The 27,065-nt window shown below is 42.6% G+C and overlaps 1 protein-coding gene across 1 annotated transcript in view; it reads left to right on the top strand.

Moving 5' to 3' along the window:
- The first annotated feature begins 8,270 nt into the window (after positions 1-8,270).
- The window catches only part of LOC124184522 (dopamine D2-like receptor), a 124,353-nt gene continuing 105,558 nt past the window's right edge, over positions 8,271-27,065 (top strand). The window contains exons 1-3 of the mRNA XM_046574312.1: positions 8,271-8,502; positions 8,662-9,987; positions 16,337-17,430. Coding sequence (XP_046430268.1) covers positions 16,705-17,430 — 726 coding nt within the window. The 5' untranslated portion in view covers positions 8,271-8,502; positions 8,662-9,987; positions 16,337-16,704. The remainder of the gene's footprint in view (positions 8,503-8,661; positions 9,988-16,336; positions 17,431-27,065) is intronic.

The following is a 27,065-nucleotide window of genomic DNA, read 5'->3' as shown; positions in this document are numbered from 1 at the left end:
TTGAATAATGATCTTTTTACGTTCAAGCATCCGTCTCACGCAACGCCACCTCCTAGATAATTATTATATACACGCTCTTGGACGTATAAATTGTCCACCAACGCACGTAAAGCGGATTCGTTTTAACGACCGTGTGATATTAATTAATTGATATATTTCACATCCATCAATCAATTGTAACAACTGAAATACGAAATCGATCGTTGAATTGGATCATCACCAATCCTCCAAACTTCACATCGGGTTTCTGAACGAATGTTTAAAAATCTCTATTGCATATCTTTACGAAAAGTAAACAAAATCCGGCCTATTTGAGTGATAATTGTTATTGATTAACGCGTGTGTCGACTACAGTCTCGAACATACCTATGTTGACAATTTTTTATTTCTTTTTTTTTCTCACAAAGAGGAAAAAACCCCCCACAGTCGAGTTGATAACAGGTCGACGACGCAAAATTTTACTCGCAAAAGCGGGAATGAAATCCGTTGATTAATTTCAGTTCTGTAGATATAGTACGGCGAGCAAAGTCCGATCTCTCCTGAACCGCTTTGTACACCCCTGAGACTATAGTTCCAAATGCGATTACAGCATATGTGCGACAGCCGACACGATGATGTCAGTATAATGCTGGTCACGTTTGCAACTCATCTATAATACGGCTCGATGACGTTTTCGCGCATCGTTGTCGGCTGCCTCGACCTAGAGCTTTATATGTATATACAAATTGTCAATGTAAATTTACAGTTTTCTATTTCACATCGGCGTATCTTCTTTTCTTATCCTCACGCAATACACCTTCGATACATTCATGCAGCTGGTAATTGCATAGATGCATCTTTTGTGCGATAATATAAATTTTTTCAAATTCACGTCACGCGATTTTTCGGTGAGCTGTTCTTATTTTGCTTTTGTTCTCCATAACATTTTGAAGGAAAATAATGTTGACGTCGTGGTTCTACGTACATATATTTTGTCATTTAGTTGCAGAGTTAGATTATAACATTATGATCTTCCGCATGTGTTAACAACCGTGCAGAAGAGAATTGTCCGCGTGTATTGATTTGGCGGTGAAACACATACGTATACGTATTATCAGATTATGCAAACGTGGCGTTGAGAGGAAAATGAGAAAAAATTATAAAATTCAATAATTTATGGCATTAGAATTTAGCTGCAGATATATTTTAAACTGATATCCTGGTATGAGAATCAAGGTATGTGATAACGCTAATGTACGACCGTCAAACGGAATATATATACAGCTGTGATTATCAACGTTCCCGAGCCGCGACCAAGCGAGCACAGTAATATCCTTCAACGCGTGATATTGCTGGCTAATTAGGAAATTACGTACTAAAATAACACGGGAAAATGATACTGGTAACCGTGTTGACTACCATATATCTGTAGATATCAACTTGCGAATGTTTTATGTACAACCGTGCAACTATGTTACTCGTGCTAATTTGCAATAATTCAAAAACGCAAAATCATCGGACAATCTAGACGCGCAGCGAGTTTTTATTTACGATTAAAAATTGCTCTTTGTTTTCAACTGGACTCAAAAGAGAGTCAGATTTTGGCTATCGTAATTTACCTTCGCGTTAATTCGGCTCTCGCCGTTCGTACTATGGAAGCTTTAATTTTCTCGGCGCAAATCTATTTACATAGAAATAAATAATTGCAGCACGTTGGGATTCAAATCTAGCGCGGTAAGGACAGCTGCAGAAGGTAGGCGAATAATCAAATGTAAATATATGTAATATTCTCTGTATAGATTAATATATACTGCCTAGCTGCAGAGGCTTAAGTGGGCTAATGGAACCGAGTCTGCAACGGAGAAATCTTTCAAACATAGAACGGAATATGCAGTCCTTTGAAGTCGGTCTTAACGGTCGGACTGATTTCTTTGCCCAAAGTTCTTTTCGCATGCCATTTTTAAAAAATCGTTTCTCTGTAATTTCTTTGCACGTAAATTATATTCTGTTTAAAATATAGTCCGGGTTTTCATCATCGTGCAGTGTACTGAAATAAATTTTGAAAAACTTGTATATTTGTATTATTTGTAAAATATACATATACAATGATATTATTCAGCTAGATTTTAACCTCGCTTGAATCCTTAATAATTGACTGAAATTCCATGAAATAATCCAATTATATGAAACTGAAGAGTCGCCTCTGATTTTCCTCCATTCATTCCATGCCTCGAGAGCATTTTATTATGCGGAGATAAAGCAGTCGAATCAAGAGCATTTTGCCGTACGAAGTACAACCAACGATTTCACGAGTTGATCTTAAATTTTCACATTACTTCTTACATTCAACTACAATCTTCGGTAGGACGAGGTAATTTTTATTTTCGACAATCCATACCGGCTTCAATTGGAAATAAATCAGCGTTCGCTTTCAATGTGCAACGTATCATATATTATATATATATATATATACACGTTCATGCATGCGCGTGTGTAATGTACATGAAACGAAGTGGAAAGCCATATACCAATGTCGGGTATACCTCACACTTTTTCACAGACCCGTGGGATTTTCACACCCGCCTGATATAATTCTAGATTAAAGAATCCTTAGGAAATTTACCATTCAGCCGTACAGGGAAAAAGTTCAAATTATCTACAGACCCTGCGAAATGTGCACGCGTGCATATTAGACTATATATTATACCATATATCACGCGCCGGACCTTGAATCGAAAATAAAAATTCAATAAAAATACTGAGAATTCCGTAAGCCCTCTGAAAAATACGCAAGCTTGACTTTGCCGATAGAAAGAAATGGCTCAAGTTTTTCTTCGCGATAGGTATAACGCATAGATGCATACCAATTCGTGGGAAAAATCGGCGATTGTTTTTTTCTGCCACAATCTATCGATCGTAACGGTATAGGTATGACATATATCTATAATGAAATTTGTAAATTTTCTTTCTTTATTCGGGATTGGAAATCGATCTCAACTCGATTTTCCGCCTATTTTCAGCACCGCAGTTCCACTTGATTGAGATTTTTATTACAGGGAGAGAAAATCGCGGCGTCGCGTCGTATAGTTACACGAGGAATAAAAATGTTCGACTTCCGTTTTAAACGAGTCGTATTCCAGGTTTGCAAACGAGCGCTATAACGCGTTCAACTCCATTGCGTGATTAACTCAGGGATTTATGCAAGTACACCGAGGTATACTTTTGATTCCCTGACCGACTCAGCAGCTTTTATGTATACGATCAAGCTTTACTTTCAAGCGCGAAGCAACACATATAGTACCGGCCTCATATCGTAGTCCACGATTAACACGCCGCCATGTTCCCTCCACGTTTTTCATTTTCGTTTTCTGTTTTCCTCCAACGTCCGGCCCAGCAGTTACTCTAACATTGAAAGGGTAACCCTACGGACCTTTTATACTCGTAATCGTGTCGGGGTTTTCCAACGTTTTTAAATATTTTTTTTTTTACTTTTCCCAATAATTTGAAATTTCTTTTTTTATTTTTATTCTTATTTTTATTTACATTTTTTTCTCTCTCTTTCACTCCACCTTCCGTCTAATCGTGATGAATCTGCGTACAGACCGCCTCGAGGTTCGCCAAACCCAAAACCGCCACCACCTGTATCTCTCCGATCGCAAAAACACACGACGATAATTAATACCGCGTTGCTTGTGGTCAAACAGTGTAATGTGTATGCGAAGTATTGCGTGTAGGCAACCCTAGACGCCACCTTCATATCGTATGGCTGCACACATGTTTGCCTTGTACGGATTAACAAAGGTACGAATTATTCCCGAATAAAGACGTTGCGTCAATTTGCGATCAGGAAATCATCAATATTGTCAAATTCCATTAAGATTCATTGAAATTTGTGTGAGTTTTCGAGTTTTCAAAAGACTGGGGGTGACTGCGATCTCGCGAATGAAATTTGCGAAAGTCTGTAGGTGTAAGGAAATATTCAAATATCGAGCGATTTGAAAAATAGTTTGAGTTTTCAACAAAACCTAACAAAAAAAAAATTTGAACTTGACGATGCGAGCTCCAGATATTGTTGAAAAAATTCAAACATAACAAGAAGAGCCCTTATTTCAGACAAGCTTGCAGTACCTGGTCCACCTTTCGCCCCGTTGTGGTAGCAACAAACGGTTAGCCTTGGCATCACGTAAACGAGCAAACAAGCCTGCAATGTAGATTTTAACAAGTGTTTGCGACTCGCAACACACAACGGAGGCATACATGTAATGCATAACCATCGACTTGACGGTTGAACACAACATAAAAGCGACACAGAGTACCCCCGAGTAAGTGTATGATTATCGCAGAGGGTGAGTTGGGTCAATTTTCATTCACTCAACCCTGCAGCTATCATGTTATATGCTCCGAGTGAATACACTTTGGCTAATGATAGGTTTTATCCGTTCGCAAAATCAAAGGCAAGCACGATGTTCCCGAAAGAGGTCTGACATTATTTTTTCGGCGTGAACGATGTTTCCTGATATCACATGAAAGGTATCTTACGCTTCTCGATAAGCATCGAGATCGACGCATTGTAACCGCGTCTAAGCATGTGCGAGAAATATATCAAAGGCCGTACGATCAAGATCGGCGGAAACGGGAAGCGGGTGAAATATTGTCCTCTTTTACAATTCATTTCGGAGGAAAATTTGTTGGGACTTTATGAATTTATCGCGCTTGGCATCAAGCTCTGTCTGTCGCATAATGACGGAATAAGACAGGCCGGGTTCACGTGACGCGTGAAAATCTATAAAGGAAAGTTGTTGGGACGGTCGGCTGCACCGTGGAGGTATTTGTAACAATCCAAACGAAACGTCGAATTTTACTCACTCTCTCCGATTCAGGAGAGAGGACCTCGTTTGTATTATATACAGCGGAATTACGCCGGGTGTTTATTTCTCTCACAATCGTCTGGACGTCCGTTATAGGCTGGACGTGGAAATTATTGTTGGCAAAGCGTCGAATCGCGTGTCGCGTAATTCCGCTAGATACGCAGGCAGGTTTGAGGTGACATTTGGTAACGTCGATTTGACGTTATGCGCAGGAATCACACGGATTTTCAAATTACACCCGTCTTGAAACGAGAGCCGTAGGGAAAAAAATACGGCTCCGCTTTGACGGTGGATGAAATTAGTACCTACGGTGATTCTGTGTGACCAAAATGATTCGACGTGATCTTTTTTGAGCAAGTTAATTTGCTTTTTTCTTCGTCTCTTCCTCTGCGAGAGGAATTAAGTTTTCGCTATATACGACTACGGTAATTCGCCACACCGTATAATTTTTATCGTATTGTCATTAAACTCGCGAATTCGAACAGATATTGCATAATATATTAGTTTCAAATTATATCTACATCATTTTCAGCAACGAGATTAAAGTGAAGTATTCTTCTTTTATTTCCTTCTATTCACCCCCTCTCTATCTATATATCTGTATTAATCCAGGTAAAATGCCGGATGTATGTAAGAAATGAGGACGAGGAGAGCGGTGCTTTTTCTAAAGCTGTTCATTGGGGGGGGGGGGGGACTATTTCTTCTTTTATTATATAACTCGCGAGAAAGTTGCGAAAGGAATGATTGAATTTGTAATTTAATTTATATTCACAGCGGCTTCTTCTGTACAGCCCGCCAGCATGGCAGCTGCCGAATAAGTCTTTCTGGGTCGTACATATCCTGCGGCAAGCAGGAGGAACGCGTCGCTTCTTGCAATAATTGTTGTTATTATTATTATTATTATTATGGTTAATATTATTCTTACTAAGATATAAATCTGTCAAAAAACTTCTTCTCAAGAGGATGAGTTTTCAATGATACGGATATTGTAGTCCGCAATTCATCTCTTGAATCGTATGAATTTATATTAATATTGTGATGAAATCGGCAGCGATCATCGAATTTACGTGGATCTCCTTCATCCTGTACCTACATTAGGGTGGTCCTGATTAAGGAACTTTTTAAAAATTTGACCGGAATGCCACCCTAAATTGGTGCCAAATAAATATATAGTAATATCCTGAAAAGCACAAGTTCTCTGTCGCCATCGTAAATCCTATCGCAAGGTCTGTGAAATTTGACATTTAAAACATACACTCCTTTACTAAAGTTTCAGTAAACTTATATTTGATCGTGGGACTGATTATTTGCAAAAAAATCTACAAGCGTAAGAAATCAATGAGAACCGATGCTACTATTTGATGAAAAATATTAGCATCGTCATTGAAGCATTTTATGTCAGTAGTCCAGTGATATCAAACTCGCAAAAAAGTCAAATTCTAATTCTGGCACATCTGACATAGAAAGGAATAGAAATTAAGTGAAAACGGGTGTATTTTGAGTGACAAACTTCGCAGCTCTTGCACGGAGACTTACGATTGAGATAGAGATCACCGCTTTGGAGGAGATTTTTAATCATGAATTTATTCGGAACCAAGCTGTGGGTCGAAATTCTAAAGGGTCGAAAATAAAAAAAAAAAAAAAAAAAAAAAACACTCCGCTGTACGTAGATGTATCACATACTTCTAAGCGGACATAAAACAGGGCCTAGGTCAAAGCGAGAATTGATCACCGAGTAACGAAACACTTTCGTCGACGTTTATACGTTTTCGATATCGGATCTCGTGAGGGATAATATTGTCGATGGTATTTCTCGCGTTGTTTATTATAATACAATAAATATACGTATACGTGTACAATACGTACATACCATAAATTACGCTGCAGTCGTTAAATTAATCATTTTCAAAATTAACCAATTTGGAGCTGAGCTTTCGCCGGGCGCCCCTTTCGGATTAAAAGACCTCGTCAGAGTTTACTCGCATTTTCAAATTAAGTGCCACATCCGACGATAATCCGAAAGTATTACACATAAAATTGTGGTGATGTTGTTTTACTTGGTTTTTTTTGGTTCTTTTTTTTTGGATACAGCCACACAGATTATTATACACCTGCCTCAAGACCGGCGTTGAAGTAAATGATCGTAGTAAGAGAAAAAACATGAAAAACCCGTCCCTCGTCTTACCGGAGCTTTTCTTCAACCGCTATTCGGCGGGCTTAACAGCGATGCTTACGGTATATACCCACCTGTATATCTGGGACTTGTTTTAATATTGACATAAACAAGGGGAAAACGGTAAAGAATGTCGTCGTCGGCGTCACGGCCCTTTGGGAGGTCGGGAAAAAGCTGCAGCCTAGACCGAAAATTCGGACCTCAATAAGAAAGAAGTGGAAGCATACGTGTAGGTACATGCAACATTATACACGTAGGTATGTGTACACATATATTATACATAAGTATATGATACGTATGTGGGTGAATAATACATGGGCGGGCGGAGAGATTCGGTGAAAAGAAAAGCGAACCAAAGTCCTGCAACGGCGGGATCGGGACACGGGGATGGTGAAAAAATATTCCAAAGCCATATTTAATATATTATGTAGCGGCCACTCAATACCGACGCCGCTTGGCGTCGGCGTCGCGCTCATGCGCACCCCCAAAAACGACGCTTACGCCCTATTGTCGCGGTCTATTCCCCGAGCGTTTGGTGTCGAGGAGAAACATCATCAGCAGCTCTCTTTTGCCCCTCTTCGAGAGGAGGGAGTCTGTATATGTTTTGCCTGCAAAAATTAACCCCACATGTACACGTAACAAGACCTGATTTTCTTTCACCGCAAACATACGTAACGTTAGTTACTTGTACGTTACACGCTGGTCAGATGTCCCAAATTTCCGTCCAAAAATCGAATCTCCGACACGGATCGATCGATAATTCGCTTATACGCCTCGCGCAATGACACGTACCGCACGCAATCGTTTCCACGAATCATTCGTCTTGATTCGATAATTCCGCATAGGGTGCAGGGTGACAGGGATGAGGGAGAGGCGGAAATCCCCCAAGGAAATCTTATTCCTCGCCCGTGATACTCATATAGGTATACACATACATTGTAGGTACGATTTTCTCTCCCGCTTCGGTATATCATGTACGTGTATACCTGTAAGGTAGGTACGTAATAGTTGTGAAAAAAGAAAAATATGAAAAAATGAGGAATAAAATGATAAAGCATCCCTCAAGCGCCGCGGCACCCTCGGACTTGGGCCGCGGCTCGTATTTATAAGGTTGGTGCAAAAGTTGATACTGCGAGCAACCCCGCGTCGCGGTTGCCGGTCGAAGCTTTCTCGGCGATCCTCCGGGGGTTGGGATGGGGGATGGTTTGGGAGACTGTATAACCCCGTTTGGCTTCGGAGGGTCGTGTGTCTCACAGTCGGTTGCTGGCTGGTCGAGGTACAGGTGATGCCGGCATCGTGCGCGGCACCCTCTTAATCGCGTTTCGTAGACAACCCTGCAGCGGATCAGCGTCGAGGGCGTTCGGGGGGCGTCGGGAAGAGGAGAGAAGAGGAGAGGAGAGAGCGAGTGCGAAACATTTTTAGAAAACTGCCGTTTCCTACCCTTGACGCGGACCTGTCCGTCAACCGGAGAGTGGATATTCGGTTGTGTGAATTTTCGTCACGGTTACACGGCGGGGGAGCTTTTCGCTTTGTTTTCTTTTTTTTTTTTCTTAATGTTTGTTTTTAATTTTGCCGAACGGAATTTTTGTTCGTTTTTTTTTTCCTCTCGCCTTTATACTTTCGTTTCGATAATTTTCTCAGCCTTGTCTAATTTTCGTGCAACATGTGAATTACAGTTGTAATTACTGTCGCAATAGTATTTCACGCAACGCGGACAATCGCTGGATAAACAAGTTATAACAATGTAAACTACTTGTCGTACGTAAAGTGCGTTGTAATAGCCAGTGCGTGATTTTAACCATATGTACTTTTCAATGTTTGTTATTTATTTTCAATAACGATGATTGAGAGAGAGAGAGAGAGAGAGTAAGAGTTTTTAATTACTGTTATCGTTGCAGTAAGTGTGCGATTTAATATTCGTCGTCGCGTGTCGTAATATTGCGGGTAATCGTACGAAAAATTGCCATACACTTGCACGCACACACACACGTTCTCATCTGTAATTGTAAAACACGTTGTTTAATTGAAAGGTCGATATAATTTGAAGATATATCATTTTATTCGGAAGTGTTTATGTTTCGTAATTAATTCGCAAACCTCGACGTCGTCGATCTTGTCGTTTTGGACGAATTTGATAAAGTAAAAAACATTGTATGAAACTTTTGATGAAAAGAACCGAAGCTAAAAAACAGTGTTCGTGTAGGAGATCTATAAAAACCGACTGATCCAGCGGGAAAACAGAGTAAGAAAAGTAGACGATACACGGTCGAATAATAATAATAATAATAATAATAATAATAACAGTTGTGCATTACATTCGACTAACTTCGTATTTGCTTATTTTTTTCTGTAACGTATTATTTTTCACACACGCGATCTGTGTGGAAAAGTTTCTCGGTTGTATAAAAGAGAAACCCCGGCTACAGCCGGAGGAAAGAAGTAACTTTTCGATCAGGGTGAAAAATATTGAATCAATTTTCGTACGTGAATGGGAAGCGCGGGCGAATCTCTCGCCATTCAGGAGGGAAAAAATTGATTTATAGAAAGGAGATAAATAAACTCTTCACTTTACACGTGCCCGGAAATTCCCGCGTGTATGATAATACCTACGTGTGCGTCTCGTTGACGTTTATAACAAGTGTACGACACGCGTGTCACGAACAATAAAGTGCGTGTAAAAAGAGCGGAAATTATTTTCATCAAACGATAAAAAGAATCGAAAGCAGAAGAAGAAAATGTTCGCGACAATGACTAATAATAAACCTTTGCTCGGATTGAACCCTCCGAAAACCAGTGTCATTAAAATTTTGAACAATGTCTCGAGATCCGAGATCGCTGTAAATAATAGTGCGTAAGCTAAATAATAATAATAACGGTGGAAATATTCAAGGACGAAGAAGAAAGGATCCAAATTTGCCGATTCGATCGAGAAATAAATCAGCTATAATAAAAGATTGAAAAAAATTGGTAAGTTATTCGGATAAACGGATAAGTTATGAGAAAATTTTCTTCTTTTTTTCTTTTTTTATCGCAGGATACAAAGTCGCGTGCAGAGGCCAGATACCGTATATCTTATTGTCCTGGCCGAAAAGGATTGCCCCGAAGTTTCCCCGGGGGAAGGACGATGTGCGTGTTCGTTAGATAATACCCATATAGAAAACGTACAGTTACCGTCCTCGGATCCTTTGCCCTTATTCAGAGAGGCTGCAGGGCTCTTAATTGGCTAAGCGCGATATCTGTACAAGATAGGAAGAATTCAATTATTTCTCACTTTGTGCAAATGTCAAGTGTATAAGGAACGAGTAAAAGGAAGGGAAGGAAAGGAAGTGAATGGGAGGAGAGGAGAGAGAGTCGAAGAGTGACAAAGTCTCGCTTCTATAACTTTATTGTCCGATTTCGAACAACGCCGCCTCTCCCCCCTCTGATCCTTCCACCCTTTTACTCTCCGGCCATTGATTCTTTCGTTCCATAATTCCTTCTTCCTCAATTATTTTCTCGAAAAGAGACAACAGCGGGAAAGTACTCGGATTTCAATATTTCTCGGCAGTAGGTCGACGGGCGTCCCTAACGTACCTCGTTCGTAACATAAATTACGTATTTACAGGCGTTATTACATATACACAATCTAATAACAGTTACGAGCTCGGCGTGCCGGCAATTTTGCGAAAGCTCTTCGAAGCTTCGATGCATTATACACCAAATCGTTCCGCGAGGCGCACCCCACTTCGCTACGAGCGATTCGCTCGTATACCTACCGTCACGGCGACGAGAATTCTCGCCGATATTCCGGTCGGAATTATTATGATTATTGTTATTATCGTTATCATTATTTTCATTATATTTTGCCCCAAGTCGAACGATCCGCGCGAAAAACGTCGTTACGGTAATCGAGAATTTTCAATCGAACTACGCGAGGACCGTGCGTTTTGACTGTAGTGCGAGCTGATGCTCGGATGGCATTATGTATGCATATATACGTATAATATATGTGTATACATAATTATATACCCGATGTACGTATATTAATTTCACCGTATTTAATCGTCCAGCTAACAGCCTTCGAACACGGTTCGTGACACAGGTAATTTTGTGTATATTAACATCGTTTTGAGATCGATAGTTACACACGCGAAAGGGTCTGGAGCGAGTAATACGCAAAAATCCCCCCCCCCCCCCCCCCCCCTCACACATACACGATTTGTCCAAGTACCAGGCAGTCCCGATGTGTTGTACATAATGATGCGGCAGAAAACATGGGTATGCATATGTAAATGGAAATTTGCGAAACTGCGAGAGGTGTACATGTGTGATAATGTGTGGCTGCACGATGCATAATACAACAGGGTGAAAGGAGTCGAGATTTGTTTATTTTTTTTTCACTCTATTCCGCTATTCATTTTACCTTTTTTCATTCGTATAATATAATAACACGAAAAACGCGTCGGGGTATAATTTCCGAGTCTCGTAAGTTTTCGTCCACTTAGATTTTCACCTTTTCCTGCGGGGAAATCGTGCGGATTTCCAATTCCATCTGTTCAAAGCACCCCAATGGCTGTATTACGTGATACAGCGGAATATATATTATGCCTGATACATGTTTATATGCTAGATCAGATGCACGTATTCCTGTATAGAAAAAGTCGCAGGTCCTCTCAGATACCTCTCAGATCCATGCCTCTTCTGGGATTTGGCGAAAACAAAAAAAAAAAAAATAAAAAATCATTCTTTCGCCTCTCGTAGTTGGCCTTTTTTTTATTCCTTTAAATTCTATTTTATTTTTTCTCCATCTCTTTCTCCTCCCCCTCCGTTTTTTCAACCCCGACTCGGACCATTAAGGCTTAAAAGCCACAGTCGTTAATTCCGTAAAAAGGAAAAGGCAATATATTTTGAAAAAGAGCTCCGTGCCCTGTGTATATACATATATTTGTATATAAACATGTCTACCGGTATTTTATTTTCTTCGGTGCCCAACCAATTTTACGGGCTTAAAATAATTTTCTGGGTGTGCAAGACTCTTCTTCGCGGCCCCTTCGCTTCCTTTCCTCCCCTTTTTGGCGGGAGGGGAAAAGCGAGTACGGCGTTGAGGGGCAGGGGAGAAGGAGCAGGCGTCATTAGTAGAGCTTCGCGCTAATTGTCTGTAATTAATTATGTAATTATTTCATTAATTTATCTAAGGTGACCCTGCAGCGGCAGCTCGTAGACGCGATGGCGTTCCGTCCTTCTCCGCCGCGCGACGACACCTGAAACAGCAATTCTCCTCTCAATCTCGCCTTTGTCGATGATATTTTGAATATAGCCGAACAAATTGCCTCGGCCAAGAGTACTTGGTCCCAACTTATTTTTTTCGCAATCATGTAAATTGTACACATCGTACTCAACGTGTATTCAAGATTACATAACGCTGTACGTAACAAGCATCCGCAAAACTGACTTCCAGAATTAGTTTGTTAATTGGACTAGCTATTTAGTGTAATTGCTTTCGTGCTGTACAGACCTATGTTGTAGGTACTCGCTGCAGTAAAACGAGATACCGCACCGTTATCGTTCCATCCACCCTTATTTTCGTACTCCTACATATATTCAACCAATTAGCAATTTCTAAAAGCGTCTCAAGCGTTCGACTGTTAGAATTACGTGTGCCTGAAGCTAATTTGGTCAGAATAAAAAGACAATCTCTAGATTTCTAAATATCACATCGTGTTTAACGACCAATTTTTCCACTGCTATAATAAAGACTCGAGAAAGTGTGGATAAAAAATTTCAAAGAATCCAAATACAAGTCTGCATCTAAATTTGAACTGTATTTAAGCCGTTAATTTTCTTCCACTTCTTCTTAGACTGTTTTGTTGTTGACGAAATAGGACCAGGTCACTTTCTTTCGTTGGCGAAAATATTTTTATAGCAAGCTGCTACGCGGTCCAGGGTTCACGTATCGATTAGATCCAGCCTTGTCGGCGCCGCGATCCGACACGACAAAAAATAATTTCTTTTTACAGGCGAACGTTTAGCCGCATGCACGTTTCTGTTTCCGGTTAGAAGGATTGAAAAATTACGAGTGGTTCTTTGCTTCGACACTCATAAATAGCGGTGTTTACATGCGTAAGATTACATCGTATACGCACGTATTGTCGGATTTGGAAAAATTTGAATCATTTAAAACCTCATTCCTCACTCTTTTCGCATCATCACTCCGTAACTCAGTTTCGAGTATTTATTATTCCGAAATTCATTTTCCAAACCAAGTACCAGTTTCAGGCTCTTTCAATTGAAAAAGTTTCAAATATATTTTCATATATATATATATATTTTATCTAAATAGTTTCGAAGGTTTTTCAACAGTTATTGACGTTCCACATTGCTTCAAGTAATAACACCGTCTTCACTGCTTTCTTCGAGTCACGTAGCGTCGGCAGCGATTTAACGGCCGCACATAACGTTAAATTTATGGAATAGTAGGGGCTAAACCGTTTAGGGACTGTCAGCTTCATTTCCGAAAATAATATAAGGTTTTCGTGGACGACGCGATTTGCTCTCAACATCCTTGTAAGTCGCTTGGGTGAATTGTCTGGCTACAAATTCTCCGCAGACATTCTGCATAGCCCAAGCGAATGTTTTTCGGTTGGAATTCGGTTTGGAATTTAGTCGCGAAGAAACTGTTCGTCTGAAGGTCGGGACTGAATAGCCAAACTTTGATGTACGTCGGTTAGAAAAGTGAAGCAAAAAAAAAAAATTACCGCGAGTCGGGAATAGACGCTCTCGCCTCGACGACATTTGTTCTGAAAAGCAAGTGGATGAAGAGAAAAAGAAAAAAAAAGCGAAAATGAAAAGAACGAAAAATTCGCAACAACCGAAATGAGGCCGAAGAGACATATCGCTTTTCTCTCAGATTACCATGCCGGCAATTTGTTCGTTTAACGACTATCTAAAAGGGGACACGTTGGTCCAACGCCAAACTTTTTTTAATAAACATCAAATGTTTACTGTCCGCGAAATTTGAAAAAAAAAGTATTCTTCTACAAGTTTGAATTGATTGTATTCATGAAGTTCCTAGATGTCGCATGTCGGTTTGAATCACGTGTAAAAGTGGTGATCAGCCGAAAACGGTGCGAACGAAATGGCAGCCGAATAATCAATATTCCGTGAGTCCATAATTCCTTTGAATTTGATCCTGATTACTTCAGACAGTCACTTCCGGGCGTTATATAACCGAGTGCTTAGCCCGCGATGTTTGTTGTCGTCTTGGCGAGGATCCCCTTCAGAAGCGAAGGATAATACCGACTGCGGGGAATGGGCAAGGATGTCTTCACGGACGTTTGTGTGGAATGGTTTAAATTCCAGGCGTTCATTGAGAAAGAGTCTCGTGGGTGTTTTTCACAGTCGGTTTGATAATACCGGGCGAGCTGCCCTCAGCCCTGAGACGTTTCGTTCAAGGGGTTAAGTTTAACCACGCACACTCGAAGAAAGGTGTACCTCGCTGCACTCGAAAGCGGAAGTCGCAATTGCATGGAATTGGTTATGAAATTGGTCCGAGTCACTCGCGAAGTTGGACGAGGTCATTTTTGGTCCACTTGAACTATTTCGAGTGGACGAAGTCCTCGACTGAGACGTCCGCTCGATTCGAGAAGGATCCTCGGTCCTTTAGATCAGGCTGCAAACTGTCCCGGAGAACCTGTCGAGTTCTCCAACAGACTTGCCGCTGCAGCGTTTTATCTCGAGCAGATTTTGAATCCTTGGAAGTAGTACAGGCGCAACAAGAGGTCACCACGGGAACAAGGAAAAGGCCGAAGGGCCGAAGGAGCAAACGGAAGCCCGGTATCACGTCTGGGTCGCTGGATGGATGAGGCAATTTCTGTCTTTAAGTGGCTCCCGACGGTCTGAATCCAGTCGCTCGCTCTATGAGACGACGGAATGAGTTGCCGCGATCTACGAAGTGCTGAGGGTACAAGGGAAGGGATGGAGAGTAGCCATAATGATATCTACCCCCGGTGCTTCCTTCTGCAGGAAGCTTTTACGAGGAGGACTCCCAGCGTGAGCTACGTCGAGATGGCAAACCAGCCGGGGAGGATGATCTGCGACCTCTGGACCATTCGTAACCCTCCCTCCCCCATTGCACCACAATCATATGTGTTTTTCCTGCAAGTCTCACACGACGTATATACATCCCCGTGTCGGATCGTAACCGCAAATACCTTTCGCTGATCCTTCACGCTCACGTTCCTTACTATATATTGACTATTCGATTTGAATGGTGATTCTCGAAGGCATGGTTTACTACCCTCAACGGTCGGTGGCTGTATATAGACTTCACGTATACACGTCCTTTCACGTTACGACGGAGATATATGGATGCCGTTGAATGGACTAAAAGTTTTACCGTACCGTTGCAGAGTTGGTTCTTTCTATTTTCTTTGTTTTATGTTGTTTTTTTTTTTTTGGTTTTCTTTTTTTTGTTTCTTCCAGTTTCATAACAGTCGCGAAACTGGTCAGGGTAAGAGGGATGAATAGAAAATATATCACTCGAATTAAAAAGAAAAACAATTACGAAGAGTTCCTAACATTGTACGAGTATATAGCGGAGGTAGACCGACGAGAGATCCTTGGAGGGTCCTTGAAATGACAAGGTGGAAGGGGTTGTAAGACAGGCTCTAGCATGCGGATTTACGGTTGCATAAAATATATCTCGGTGCTGATCTGAACTAAGTGAAGGCCTACCGTGTACTTACGTACCTGCGCCTACTACGATTCTAGATCCAATTGCTGATCTCTCCGCGGCTACGGTTGTGGGCCGAGCGGGCGGCCTTGGAGCGCAAATCACACGTAATTTCCGTTCAGCTCAATTTTTTTTTTTTTCCTTCGCTCTACCCTTTTTTTCCTCTTCTCTTCATCCACCGAGTCGAACAGCGATAGAGCGGTGATTCCGTGTCTCACGATATCACCGCCGCTAACACGTACGAGCTACGCCGATAAAAACTGTGAGAGTATAAAAAATGGCACCCAAATCTTGAGACCGAAATCTTGTCATTTCACGGATGAAAGAATGAGAAGATGGAAGTAAAGTGACTCGGGAAGAAATAATACCTATAAAACATTTAAAAGCGTATTGCGATTACAGAACTCGACGAATGGAGTCTCCAGGCGATATTATTGTAATTTTTTTTGATAACAAATTCTTCTTTCACGTATAAGAAACAGTATCTATGAGATATTTTCAGCGTCGTACACTTTCTGGGCCAAGCCTTGAAAAGGATTAGAGTCAATCCCTCCGTTACAAGTTACATGCACAAGTTTGACGAGCGTCGTCCTCTTTCTGTTCCAGGGAACGACCGTCTCCGTTTGATGAGAAGTGCACGGAGTGAGTTTTAAGAAAATTCCCGATCCGCGATGACGGAGTGGGATCAGGGTGGTCGGCAGGGTTGGTTGGGTCGGTTCTCTTCGGAGCAGTAAAGGCCGAGTTCTGCATTGTAAAAAGGAGCTCGTAGGAGAGGAGGAAGAGAAAAAAGGGAATAAGAGGGACCAAGGATCGAAGAGCAACGAGGGTGGGGGGATGGAGATGACGGCGAACAGAACGCGGAGACCTTCGTGGGCTCGGGAATCGAAAATCTCGTGATTTCTTTGGGGGCGTTGGACGAGATAGAGGCGAATCGGGAAAAGAGCGGAAGGCGAAGGGCGGCGGGCCGAGACAGCATGGAGCCGAAGGTGTTGTCGTCGCCCGCTAGCAACCTGGCCGCGAGGATTAACGCAACAGTTCGCAGCATCGCGCGTCACTACGACGCACAGCCTCCTAGGTCGAGCAACAGGTTCGACGATCCTCGGGCGAGAGGAGGAAACGAGACCGGCGACGTCCTCGGGGAGCCCGATAAGGAGGGCCACAGGACGAACCTGACCTCGCAAATCGGGGATAACGCCGACCTGAGCGTCGACTTCGGGGCCGGCTTCGGAGGGCTCTTAAACGACTCGACGACGCCGGGTCCGCCCGCCTCTTCGACGTCAGCGTCGACCTCCGGCAACGAGAGCTACGCGTCGATATCGGACCTCTTCGTCTTCGACGACATAAGCGACTACATTAACCGACTGAACTACACGGCCTTCTCGAACCTGACGTCCTACTACGAGGGGACCAACCTTAACCTCACCGCCGGTGGAAACGGAAGCTGCACTTCGGTAATTTCCACCGGAACAGGCCGCGTCGAGTGCGTCGAATCCGACGTCGATAAGTCGAACGTCAACAATTGGTGGGCCCTGATTTTGGTCGTCGTTCCCTGCCTCACGCTGTTCGGCAACGTCCTCGTCATACTGGCAGTTTTTCGCGAACGCGCTCTGCAGACCGTCACCAACTACTTCATCGTCAGTCTCGCCCTCGCCGACCTCCTCGTCGCCGTTCTGGTCATGCCCTTTGCGGTCTACGTTCTGGTGAGCGAAGCGATTATTTCCTTGTTAATTCTAACCTCGCTATAATTAAGCTTTATACTTACTTCCTTGCGTAGGAACGAGAAACGCTCGCGGGGATGCTCTGGAAAATTGAAATACTTCTTCTTCTTCTTCTTCTCCTTCTTCTTCTCCTTTGTACATGCTTGTTTGCGCGAGCGACGCCACCTATTAGACGTGTTCTTTTTATCCGCGAGCTTGCGAGCTTGCAGCCTCCCTGCTTGAGGAGCCGTTAGCCGGTGGTTGTCAAGTGGATGACTGCTGGCTTCTGCCTGCCGGCTCCTGGCTGCCTAATACGGTGTCGCTTCCAGTGACATATTAAGCCGGAGAAGCGGTTGAATTTTTCTCAGGGAATGATATAACCATTTCGTTGAGTGGATCTCACTCCGTTCTAACGTTAAACACCGTCACCGTCATTTACCACCGCGTTTCACTGCGACGCTATCTTTTTTATACCTACCCTCCGTATTCTCGTGTACTTTAAGACGGCCCTGTGATTACGATCTCCTTCGATTTACATGTTATTTTCTTATTCTCTCGAGGTTAATCATCGCCTCTTTCGCAACGAATTTCACTCGAAAAATATCCTAATTTCGCCTGATGTTCGCAGCTATAATACCTTGAAAAATGAGGTACCGGTATTCGCAACATGATTCGAAAGTTACACCACTCTGTAGGGGAACACAAGCACGGCAGGTTCGTTCGGGCGTGTGACGGTAATGGAACAAGATTTTCAGTAATAACCTTCGGAAACAACGTTTCAGCGCGGTTTGCTTCACGCCCGGGAAACTGTTTAGCTTTACCTGTCGCATTATAACTTTTCGAACTGTTTCGCATCTCATGAATTCCTTCCCACGTGAGCCGTATGATCCGCGGGGATAACTTACACAAGTACGCCATTTTACATTTAAATTCATGGTATAAATGGTCATTGTTTTCCCTCAACTTCATTCTCCCGAAAGTGTGTATAGAGGGCCTTTTCATATTACACGTCAATGTTGCGAAATTCACTTTTCGTAAGTAAATCTTGTCGTCGAAGCTGATCGGTGAATTGGATTCCACATGTCGAGAGTACGAATTTCGTCCAGTACTCCGAGATGCGATAGACTCTGCCCTCGATTCTACCTCGAAAAACAGACTCACCTTAGAACCGTCGGTATAATATGGATGTAAACTTTGGTACAAGTGATCTGTGACGATAGTGGACGATGTTTGATACTGGGAGTGGCCACCGGCTCGACGTTCTCTACGCTGGGCAAAAAAATGCCTGGTAGGTCACACGGAGGCAATATATACATATGTAGGTATACATATGTTTGTACGTACATGGGTATAATACAATTTTCACCCAATATATCATGCCGAGCTCGTATGGTACCCTTGGAAATGTTTGGCTCGCCGAAATAGAATGAAAACACTTTCGTTGCGCGTATCGCACTTTCCAGCGATTTGTCGAGCTCCTTTCAGTGCGATAATAGTTTATCACCGGTAAAAGTTTACCTATTTAACGATGATCAATAACGGGCCCAGGGCGTCTAGACGCACAAGACGAAGCACCGACTTGGATTTAATCGCGATACCGGCGCTGGTATACCATCAGCGTCGCTTATAAGAAGACGAGAATAATTGCTGGCATCTAGTCTCGATTGTCCCGAAGGAGACGACTTTATTATACTGCTCGCGGTGCCGATTTAGGTCACCTCGAGATATCACTCAATCGCCCATTGTCAGCAAAGGCTTCGAAAGGCGTCGAAAGCTCCTTCCCCTTGGAAGGTGCAGCATCGCTGAAAAAACAGACGTCTATTTCGGTTGAAAATAGTATTCAAACTCCGTACGCGTCACACGAATGTCAGATATCAGCAACGTTTCGACAAATTTCATTAAAGACTTCGAATGATTTGAAGCGATCCGAATAACCGATTCCCGTGGGCATTCAAGGATGTTCACATAAACACTGGTTGCATGCACCAAGCTAACGGAGCTGTGTTTGTTCGCCGGCAGTATCGACGAGTGGAGTAAAATCATGACCATACGTACCTGTATGCTAAACGAGCTTATAGTTCAGTGGCGGAGGGTAAACGTAAACGCAAATATTTGCGGAACTATCGCAGGTGGATGTGGCGAATCGTGATACCCAACTCAGTGTATCCGTGTGACAGTTAACTTTGGAACATCAGCGTCGTCTCGGCGCGAAATGACGTCTGCCAACCGCGATGGTTTCGCTCAACCATCGGACGTGGTGACTACCTACCAACCAATGACGCGAACCAACCGTGATCGTGAATGTAGGGCATGTTTCAGTCAAATCGTTGTCGACAACGTGTCCCGGCGCACACAAAATTCGTTACATGTATTTACACTGAAATTGCGGATCACACATTGTACCCACACCGGGTTACGCGAACCGTGTACAAGCCGGAATTCCTACAGCTAAACCTCTATTTCGTGCTTAACGGTAACCAAGGCGTATGTAAACACATTTGTCGAGGAATCAGCTTCCTCCACCCGAATACGTTATTAGGCATTATTATTATCAGTGCGGTCGAGTGTCGTTCTCATACGTCGACAGTGCATGCGGTCAGCTCGCCGATGTTTTCTCGAAACTTGGTTCGAGAGCCGGTGAAACAGAGCCGAGCTTTGTGCTTGCGGTCGTTCGCGTCGTTTCCCTTGTACATACCTATATAAGATATTAGAGTCGTTATGGGTCCGCCGTATTGAGAGGTAACTACCGGACTCAACTTTACTACTTTTCACGAGATCTCCTCATCTGAGATTAGATCTGAGGTCGTTATACGGAGCTTTAATTCCACTCTTTCAAATGCCAAATCGATCACGCATCACGCCATCGGTAAAGATTCCATCAGCGAAGCGAAACGTCGTTGATTGAGAGCGTCGCATCCGTGGAATTTCATTTAGAACGACATAATTAGACTAGTATAAGAAATCGTCTATTGCCGCAAACAAAAAGTGAATCAAAGACGTAAGTTGAGGAGTTTGTTACATTCGCGATGTTGTATCTACAAGGGAACTTGTGACGATTTTCGTCGATTACGAAAATAAGGTTTGGCAACAATCGAGCAAAGATTTCAGCCGGCGTGCGATAAGACACGTGTACGACAACGGATTTATCAGAGGTTGAAAGTCGGGTCAAAGAGAATCCTTAGGTAGAAAGTAATTGAGTCATTTTATCGCCGCTCAAATATTAAAGCCGACGGGTCGATGTATGAGTTAAATCTGAAAGGAAGATCGGCGATGAAATTCCCGAGGCTGACCTTGATTCTGGCCTGATCACGCACGCTTCCTGCATCCATGTGCATAGATATGGATATACATATATCCATATGTATGCGGGACTGTCCATTTATCCGGCTTTTGCCATCAAGGCATCGTGCAAGGCATCCGGACAAGCCGTATATCCTTCGCTTCAATATTCATGGGACCGTGTAACACGAGGGGGACACAAGCTCTGTCTTAGACAGTCGAGCGGACAGTCTAGAGCCGGGAAGCAAATCTCGCGAGTCGTCGTTGGAACTCGAGTCATAAACATGCATGCTCGAGGACGTCTGGGTCTGAAGGGACTTTAAGGAGGCCACGCGCCTCGCTATTACCCAACACGGACCCGGCGCTTGTATATCGTCCTGAATTAAGGAACAGCTCCTCGACACGCCACTCCTCCTGTTCCCAGTGACCCAGTCCTCGCGGCTCTCTTCGACGGCTGCACAGAGCTTGCAAGCCGCGGATCGATGTCGTCGACATTCGGAGCGCCGAATTGGCCCCATTCAATTAATACCCGTAAGCCCGCGAGCCGAAGAGGCGTCTGTGATATCCCTGACATCTCGGAAACCTGAAACGACTTCCTCGTCCCCCGATACGTAGGCGTACGCGCCGCGGTTCGCCGGGAAAACAAATGGGAGTCAAATGAATTACAAAAGCCAGGCTCGAGAGTAGCCGGAGCTTTCGGCTACAACGCGAGCCGTTCGTGCTCGGCCGCAATCAGCTGCTCGAACAGGTACACGTACTAACGGCTTCGAGATACGATAGTTAATAAATTAAATCTACATACAATCTGCGTCGATCGATCTGCTTCCACTCGGTTTGCGTCGGCGCGGGCATTTTTCACCGACTCTAAAGCGAAAGCAATATCGACGTTGATTTGCAAAAAAGATGTGTCGTTATTTCTCCGCTACCTACTCTTGATTAAAAGGTCTTTTCACCGTCGACGTATATCGCGCGTGCTTGTTCGCCGTGGTAAAAGTTTCGTCGAAACTAACGTGACGCTGACGTGTCTCACCCCAGGGACGGATATGTTCTTTCGATTAGTTTCGAATTCTTGATACGGGATATCGATGATCGGCAACAGCAGAACAGCGATCTCTGAAAACACAATCAGCGAATGTGACTTGGGGAACACTTTGACAGAGTGCTCGATTTACGAAGGAATACCTGAAAGCCGATATCGTGTCTACACAATAAAGGCATCGTGCTTTATACGACACGGGTGGTTACTTCGCAAGTGACGTTGGCTTTCGTCACGGGCATCAAATATACTGCCTAAAACCGGAATGAGAACCATCGGCATCCCGTGGAACTCCATAATAACATTTTCACAACAATCAAGTCCACGTTTTACCTCTTTCTCAAATTCAACGCAAACTGATGCCTGTGATAAGATTATGACGAGTATCATTTTATTTCACATAATATAATTGCCTTCAGCTGCGTTATTATTATTATTATTATTATTATTATTATGGTATCACAGGTTCCGCAGCATCTACGTGTAATCATTTCGGACGTCCGTCGGATGTGAAAATTTGAGATGCGTTAGAAATATGAACGCAGATACCTAATCACAGTCAAGTTTTCACGGAACTCGGTATGAGTGCGGGTACGTGTGTAAGTACAAGTATGTAAAAAATTTTAAAAGGCGTATTATTATGCCTAAATGAAACTTTTGCACCTGTTTCCAAGATGGATAAAAATAATTTTCTTTTTGTTTTGACGCACCCTAATGTACGTATAACGAAGCTGAACCGGCGTATTGCGTTGAGACTATCTAACCGGCGATCAAGATTTATGATATGGGAAGGATGAACTTTGAAACTAACCATCGTTTTCGCAAACCAATTTGCCCCGTTCCATCGGCATGTACACGCTACTCGTACATATGTTTGTCCAATACGATATAGTCGGCGTATATTATCATTATGTACTATCCATGTGAGGCATACGCTGAAAACCGTGGCTCTTGCGTAAGCTCCGGAGAGATTCGACACCCTGCCGTGGCGACCTCACCCTCGTCACCCTCGTCATCCCCGTGTCGCAGACGTTACCTGTCTATTTGAGCGACTCTTGCGATAATGACGAAACATTGTCGGCACGTCTTGGATTTCAGAGTTAATTGCCTGATCAGAAGCAGCCCGCTTCATCGACCCGTACTTTAAACTTTGATACACGCAAGATTCACATGCGTAAAAGGCAGGAAGAATTATTAACAAGCATTCGTGTGTCTCCGAGGCTTGCGCGTACCGCAATGACACTGTGACACGTACGCCTGATGAGTTGTTATTATTAATTTTTTTTTTTCATTTTTACGCGAGGAATGTGAGCTGCGTGTAATTCGCAAGTTAAAATTAAAAATTTTGTCAAGTGGAAGGGTGTAGAACAGCGACAATGGTTGACAGAATTAAAAGAACCGTACATCCAGTGGCAAATTATAAATGATGTAAGCGGTTCGTATGCTTTGTATTTTTATTTTCATTTCTTTTTTTTTTCGTTTCTCTCGCTTTTTTTTGTTTTCTTGTTTTTTTCGTTGCCTTTTGAGACAGGCTTCAAGTGAAACTTGGAAAAAATTGTTCTCTTCGCAAAGGGGACTGCAAATCATTCAAAATAATTTTGCAAAACGCAAGCGTTCAGTTGACAGTTTCGTAGACAAAAATTTGCAAAGATGTTATTATTAGGTTTAACAATCATTTTTATGATATTTATAATATTTCAATGAAAAAGTCAGTCGAGCGGAGTGTGAAACGAATTAAATAGGTACAAGACAAAGATACGAGTTATACTGCGATAACGTTTTGAGCAATCATTTCACTTTTAGACTTCCGATCAGGTTTACCCAAAGATACCCTGCACCGGACCTAATTTTAATTCTGGTAAACTCGAGAGAAGAATTTGATTTCCCGTCACCTAGCTGTGCAGGTCACAAAGTGTTGGAAATAGGGTGAGCGAAGGCGGGGGTTGTGTAATCATTAAAATCGTGAAAACCCTTCTGCAAAATCGCAAAGCATTTTCAATTACGTTGGAATTGATTCGTTCAAGACGCAGGATTTCACGCAATTTTTCAACCGCCGTAAAGCGGGTCGAGGGACGTAGGAAGGTAGGTGGTGGGACGGGAGGGGGGAGGGGGGGAAGGAGGAGGAAAAAAACTGCCAATAAATCGGAGCGATAGAAGAAGACGGGAAGACGTCCCTCGGGAGATACGGGACTTAGAGTGCGCGATTTTCTCCCCCTCTAACCCCCTCCCCTGTACCTGGAAAGGCTCCCTGAAACATACAGTCAAATCGAAATCGTCTCGAGCCGTTTCCTCCCCCTGACCTTTCGCTCCATGGCATTGGATCTCAGTTCCGTATAATACACAGAGAATATTTCGAAGATTCTCATTTTACTTTATTTCTTCGTTTTCACTCAATTACAACGTTTATTAAATTATTTTTTTTTTTTCCTTCGTTTCTTCTTTTTTGTTCTTTATCTTCCCTTTCCTACAACGAAACGAATAAATCTACCGAGGTGCAATGTTCAACGCCATGATCCGGTGTTAAACGAGACGCTTGAAATCGATTTCTTCTTTTACCAAATTCTCTCACCGATCGGGGAACGAGTGTACCTTCCGAGTTCTCGGGGGAGGCGTCGCTGAACTATATATATTCCGACGTCGACTGCGCACGCGGTGGTGGTCCAGGAGGACAAGCGTACCCGTGGGACGCGTAATTGGACGTGACGACATGGCGACAGTTCCTCCCTTGGCCCGAAGTATGCCGTGACGGGGCGGCGCGACTTTCTAACGTCATTACTACCCAAATTTCCCGATTCCTTGTACAAGATTGCCTCGGGTTCAACAATAATAATAATAATAATAATAGTAATAATAATAATATTGTAATAATAATAATTGTAATAATAATAATAATCATTATATTCTCAGCGTTACCATTATTATTATTCTTATTACCAGCCCCTCCGCCTCCCCCTCTAAATGACGATCAAACATCGTCCCCCTCTTTTTATAGAAATTTCAAACAATTCCCGGAGAACTGTTAACGATTTTTCCGACAAAATACTTACATTATGCATTGAACGCTTATTCCACAAATTTAACGAAACATTTCAGTAATTCTACGCACACGTAGGTATGTGTAACCGGGGAAATTTTAAAGTAAATGTTTGTGTACATTAAGTGATATTGAAAAATCGATTCTATTTTTTTCACTCAGTTTATTCGCCCCTTATATTTAAATAGGTTCAGTTTCGGATTTCATGGATTTGATGTATCTACGTGTTAATAACGTTGGGTATTTGAGGGTAGAGGTGTACCGAGTATGCAATTTAAAATTTACGACCGACGTTTGGAAGGCGTTGAAATACATTTTTAGATCAGGAACACGTATCTGCTCGGTTTACAGGAATAATTTACGAGCTTAACTCGCGGATATTCACTGGCCTAGAAGTGATTTTGTGGTTTTAAAACAAGTTTGCAATGTATAAAACCGGTATTAGCATCTTTTCAAGTGTAATCATTATTCCTGTTACGCGGTTAATTTCCGGTCCAACACGTTATAGGTACGAATGGTGTATATTTGATTATTCATCATAAGTTGTATGTAGTCAAATTGCATGACTGAAAAAGATTTCACCATTGTTTTGCGTTGATCAACGTGATATCATATCGCGTGTTTCGTGCGAAGTTTATCGCTAATTAAAGCACAACAGAAATAAGATAACTGAAAGGAAAAAAAAATCAAGAACGGGATGAAACGAAGTAGAAAAAATGAAAAAAAAAATGGTTCTCCCCGGCCGAAAACACTATTAACACCGACTCCGCTAATCGCGCGGACTCGTAAAAAATGATGAGAAAATTCCGTGCGTACAGAATACGTACGAATGGCTTATACCAGACTGCGAGGGAAACTTTCATGTGTGTTTCCCGTTGTATCTGCAGGTTACAGGGCACGTATCACTCGCGTAGATTGCACACAGGTGTTCGTGCGTGAATGGAGGAGGATCATTTTTCAAATGTAAGCCCTGAAACTCGACCGTAAAAATTTCATTCCGGTAATATGGAACGACGATATCGCGCGGTTCCTTACTACTGATTGCGAAGCTCCAGTTACGTTATCAACGTATCGAGAAAGGGGCCGCTGGTTTCCACCTCTTTTTATCCCACGCAAGCGATTCGTGAGAAATTTTCTGAAAGAACAAAAAACGAACACCTTCCCTTATTTCTACACCTATTCCTACAAATTAGGTTGCCAAGCTCTGCTCGAACTTGGGACGTACAGAGCGACACGACAAACACCGTGGGTAAGTGAGCGTGAAAAAGGAAAGGAAGAAAGAAATATATAATATGCATATGAAAAGCTATACATAAAATTATATGCAGGGAGTAGCGAGAAAGGGCATCGCGACGCCTGTTCACATCCCTTATTCATCCTCTCGTCTCTTTCGGATTCACCCCATTTCTGCACACCGCGTGCCAGCAGCAATAAGACGTTCGTGGCAATCGCATATTATGCCTGATGAATTCGAAAAGCTGCTTCCCCGTTATCCCGCAGCCGTAGCAACATGCACGCGTACAAGAGGGGTGAATTTTTTCCCTCATTTATTTGTGTTTTCTTTTTCTTTCCTCATCGTCGCCCACGATTTTTTTCTCCTCTCATTTTTGTACATCGCGATGATATTGCCGTGCAGGTAGGACGTGTACTCTCATCGTGTCGCGCTGTTGTGATCATGTATGTTTTACCATATACCCACCCCGGGCGTGTATCAAATTATTATTATTCATTTATTTTCTCTCTCGCTTCGAGATGAAAGAAAAACAAACGCCCGGGCAGGTATGAATATGGTATGATAATAATGAATACATACGCACGTAAGCTTTCAGCTGTACGGAAGAGCAAATTGTACAAATTTACTAGTAACATGAACCATCCGGCGAAATATTTTAACGAGTTTTATGCCTGTGTATCCGACCCTCTCTATAACCCGCGCCAACTTTTCGCGCAGTTCATGGCATATCGCCAGTCACGTGCAAAAACTAATCCTTGCAATTCCCTCAATAATATTCCATAGAGCGAGGAAATGTACAGAGGCTATCGTAACGTAGAGAAATTTTTTCATTCAATTTCCCGGCTTAATATTAATCGCATATTTTTCGCGTGACTGTTGCAGCGAAAACTGCAATATGCATGTTGTGAAAATTGCAGGAACACAACATTAAAGAAACTTCTTGCTTTATAAATGGATATAATAACCGGCTGGATATTTCGCAAGCAATTATTTTCACGTCGTGGATGTACAATATTGTTTCGCATATACTATAATACAAGATTCGTGATGCCGGC

The sequence above is a fragment of the Neodiprion fabricii genome, chromosome 6, assembly GCF_021155785.1.
Source record: "Neodiprion fabricii isolate iyNeoFabr1 chromosome 6, iyNeoFabr1.1, whole genome shotgun sequence".
In the NCBI taxonomy this organism is placed as follows: domain Eukaryota; kingdom Metazoa; phylum Arthropoda; class Insecta; order Hymenoptera; family Diprionidae; genus Neodiprion; species Neodiprion fabricii.
This window is presented reverse-complemented; position numbering and strand designations above follow the sequence as displayed.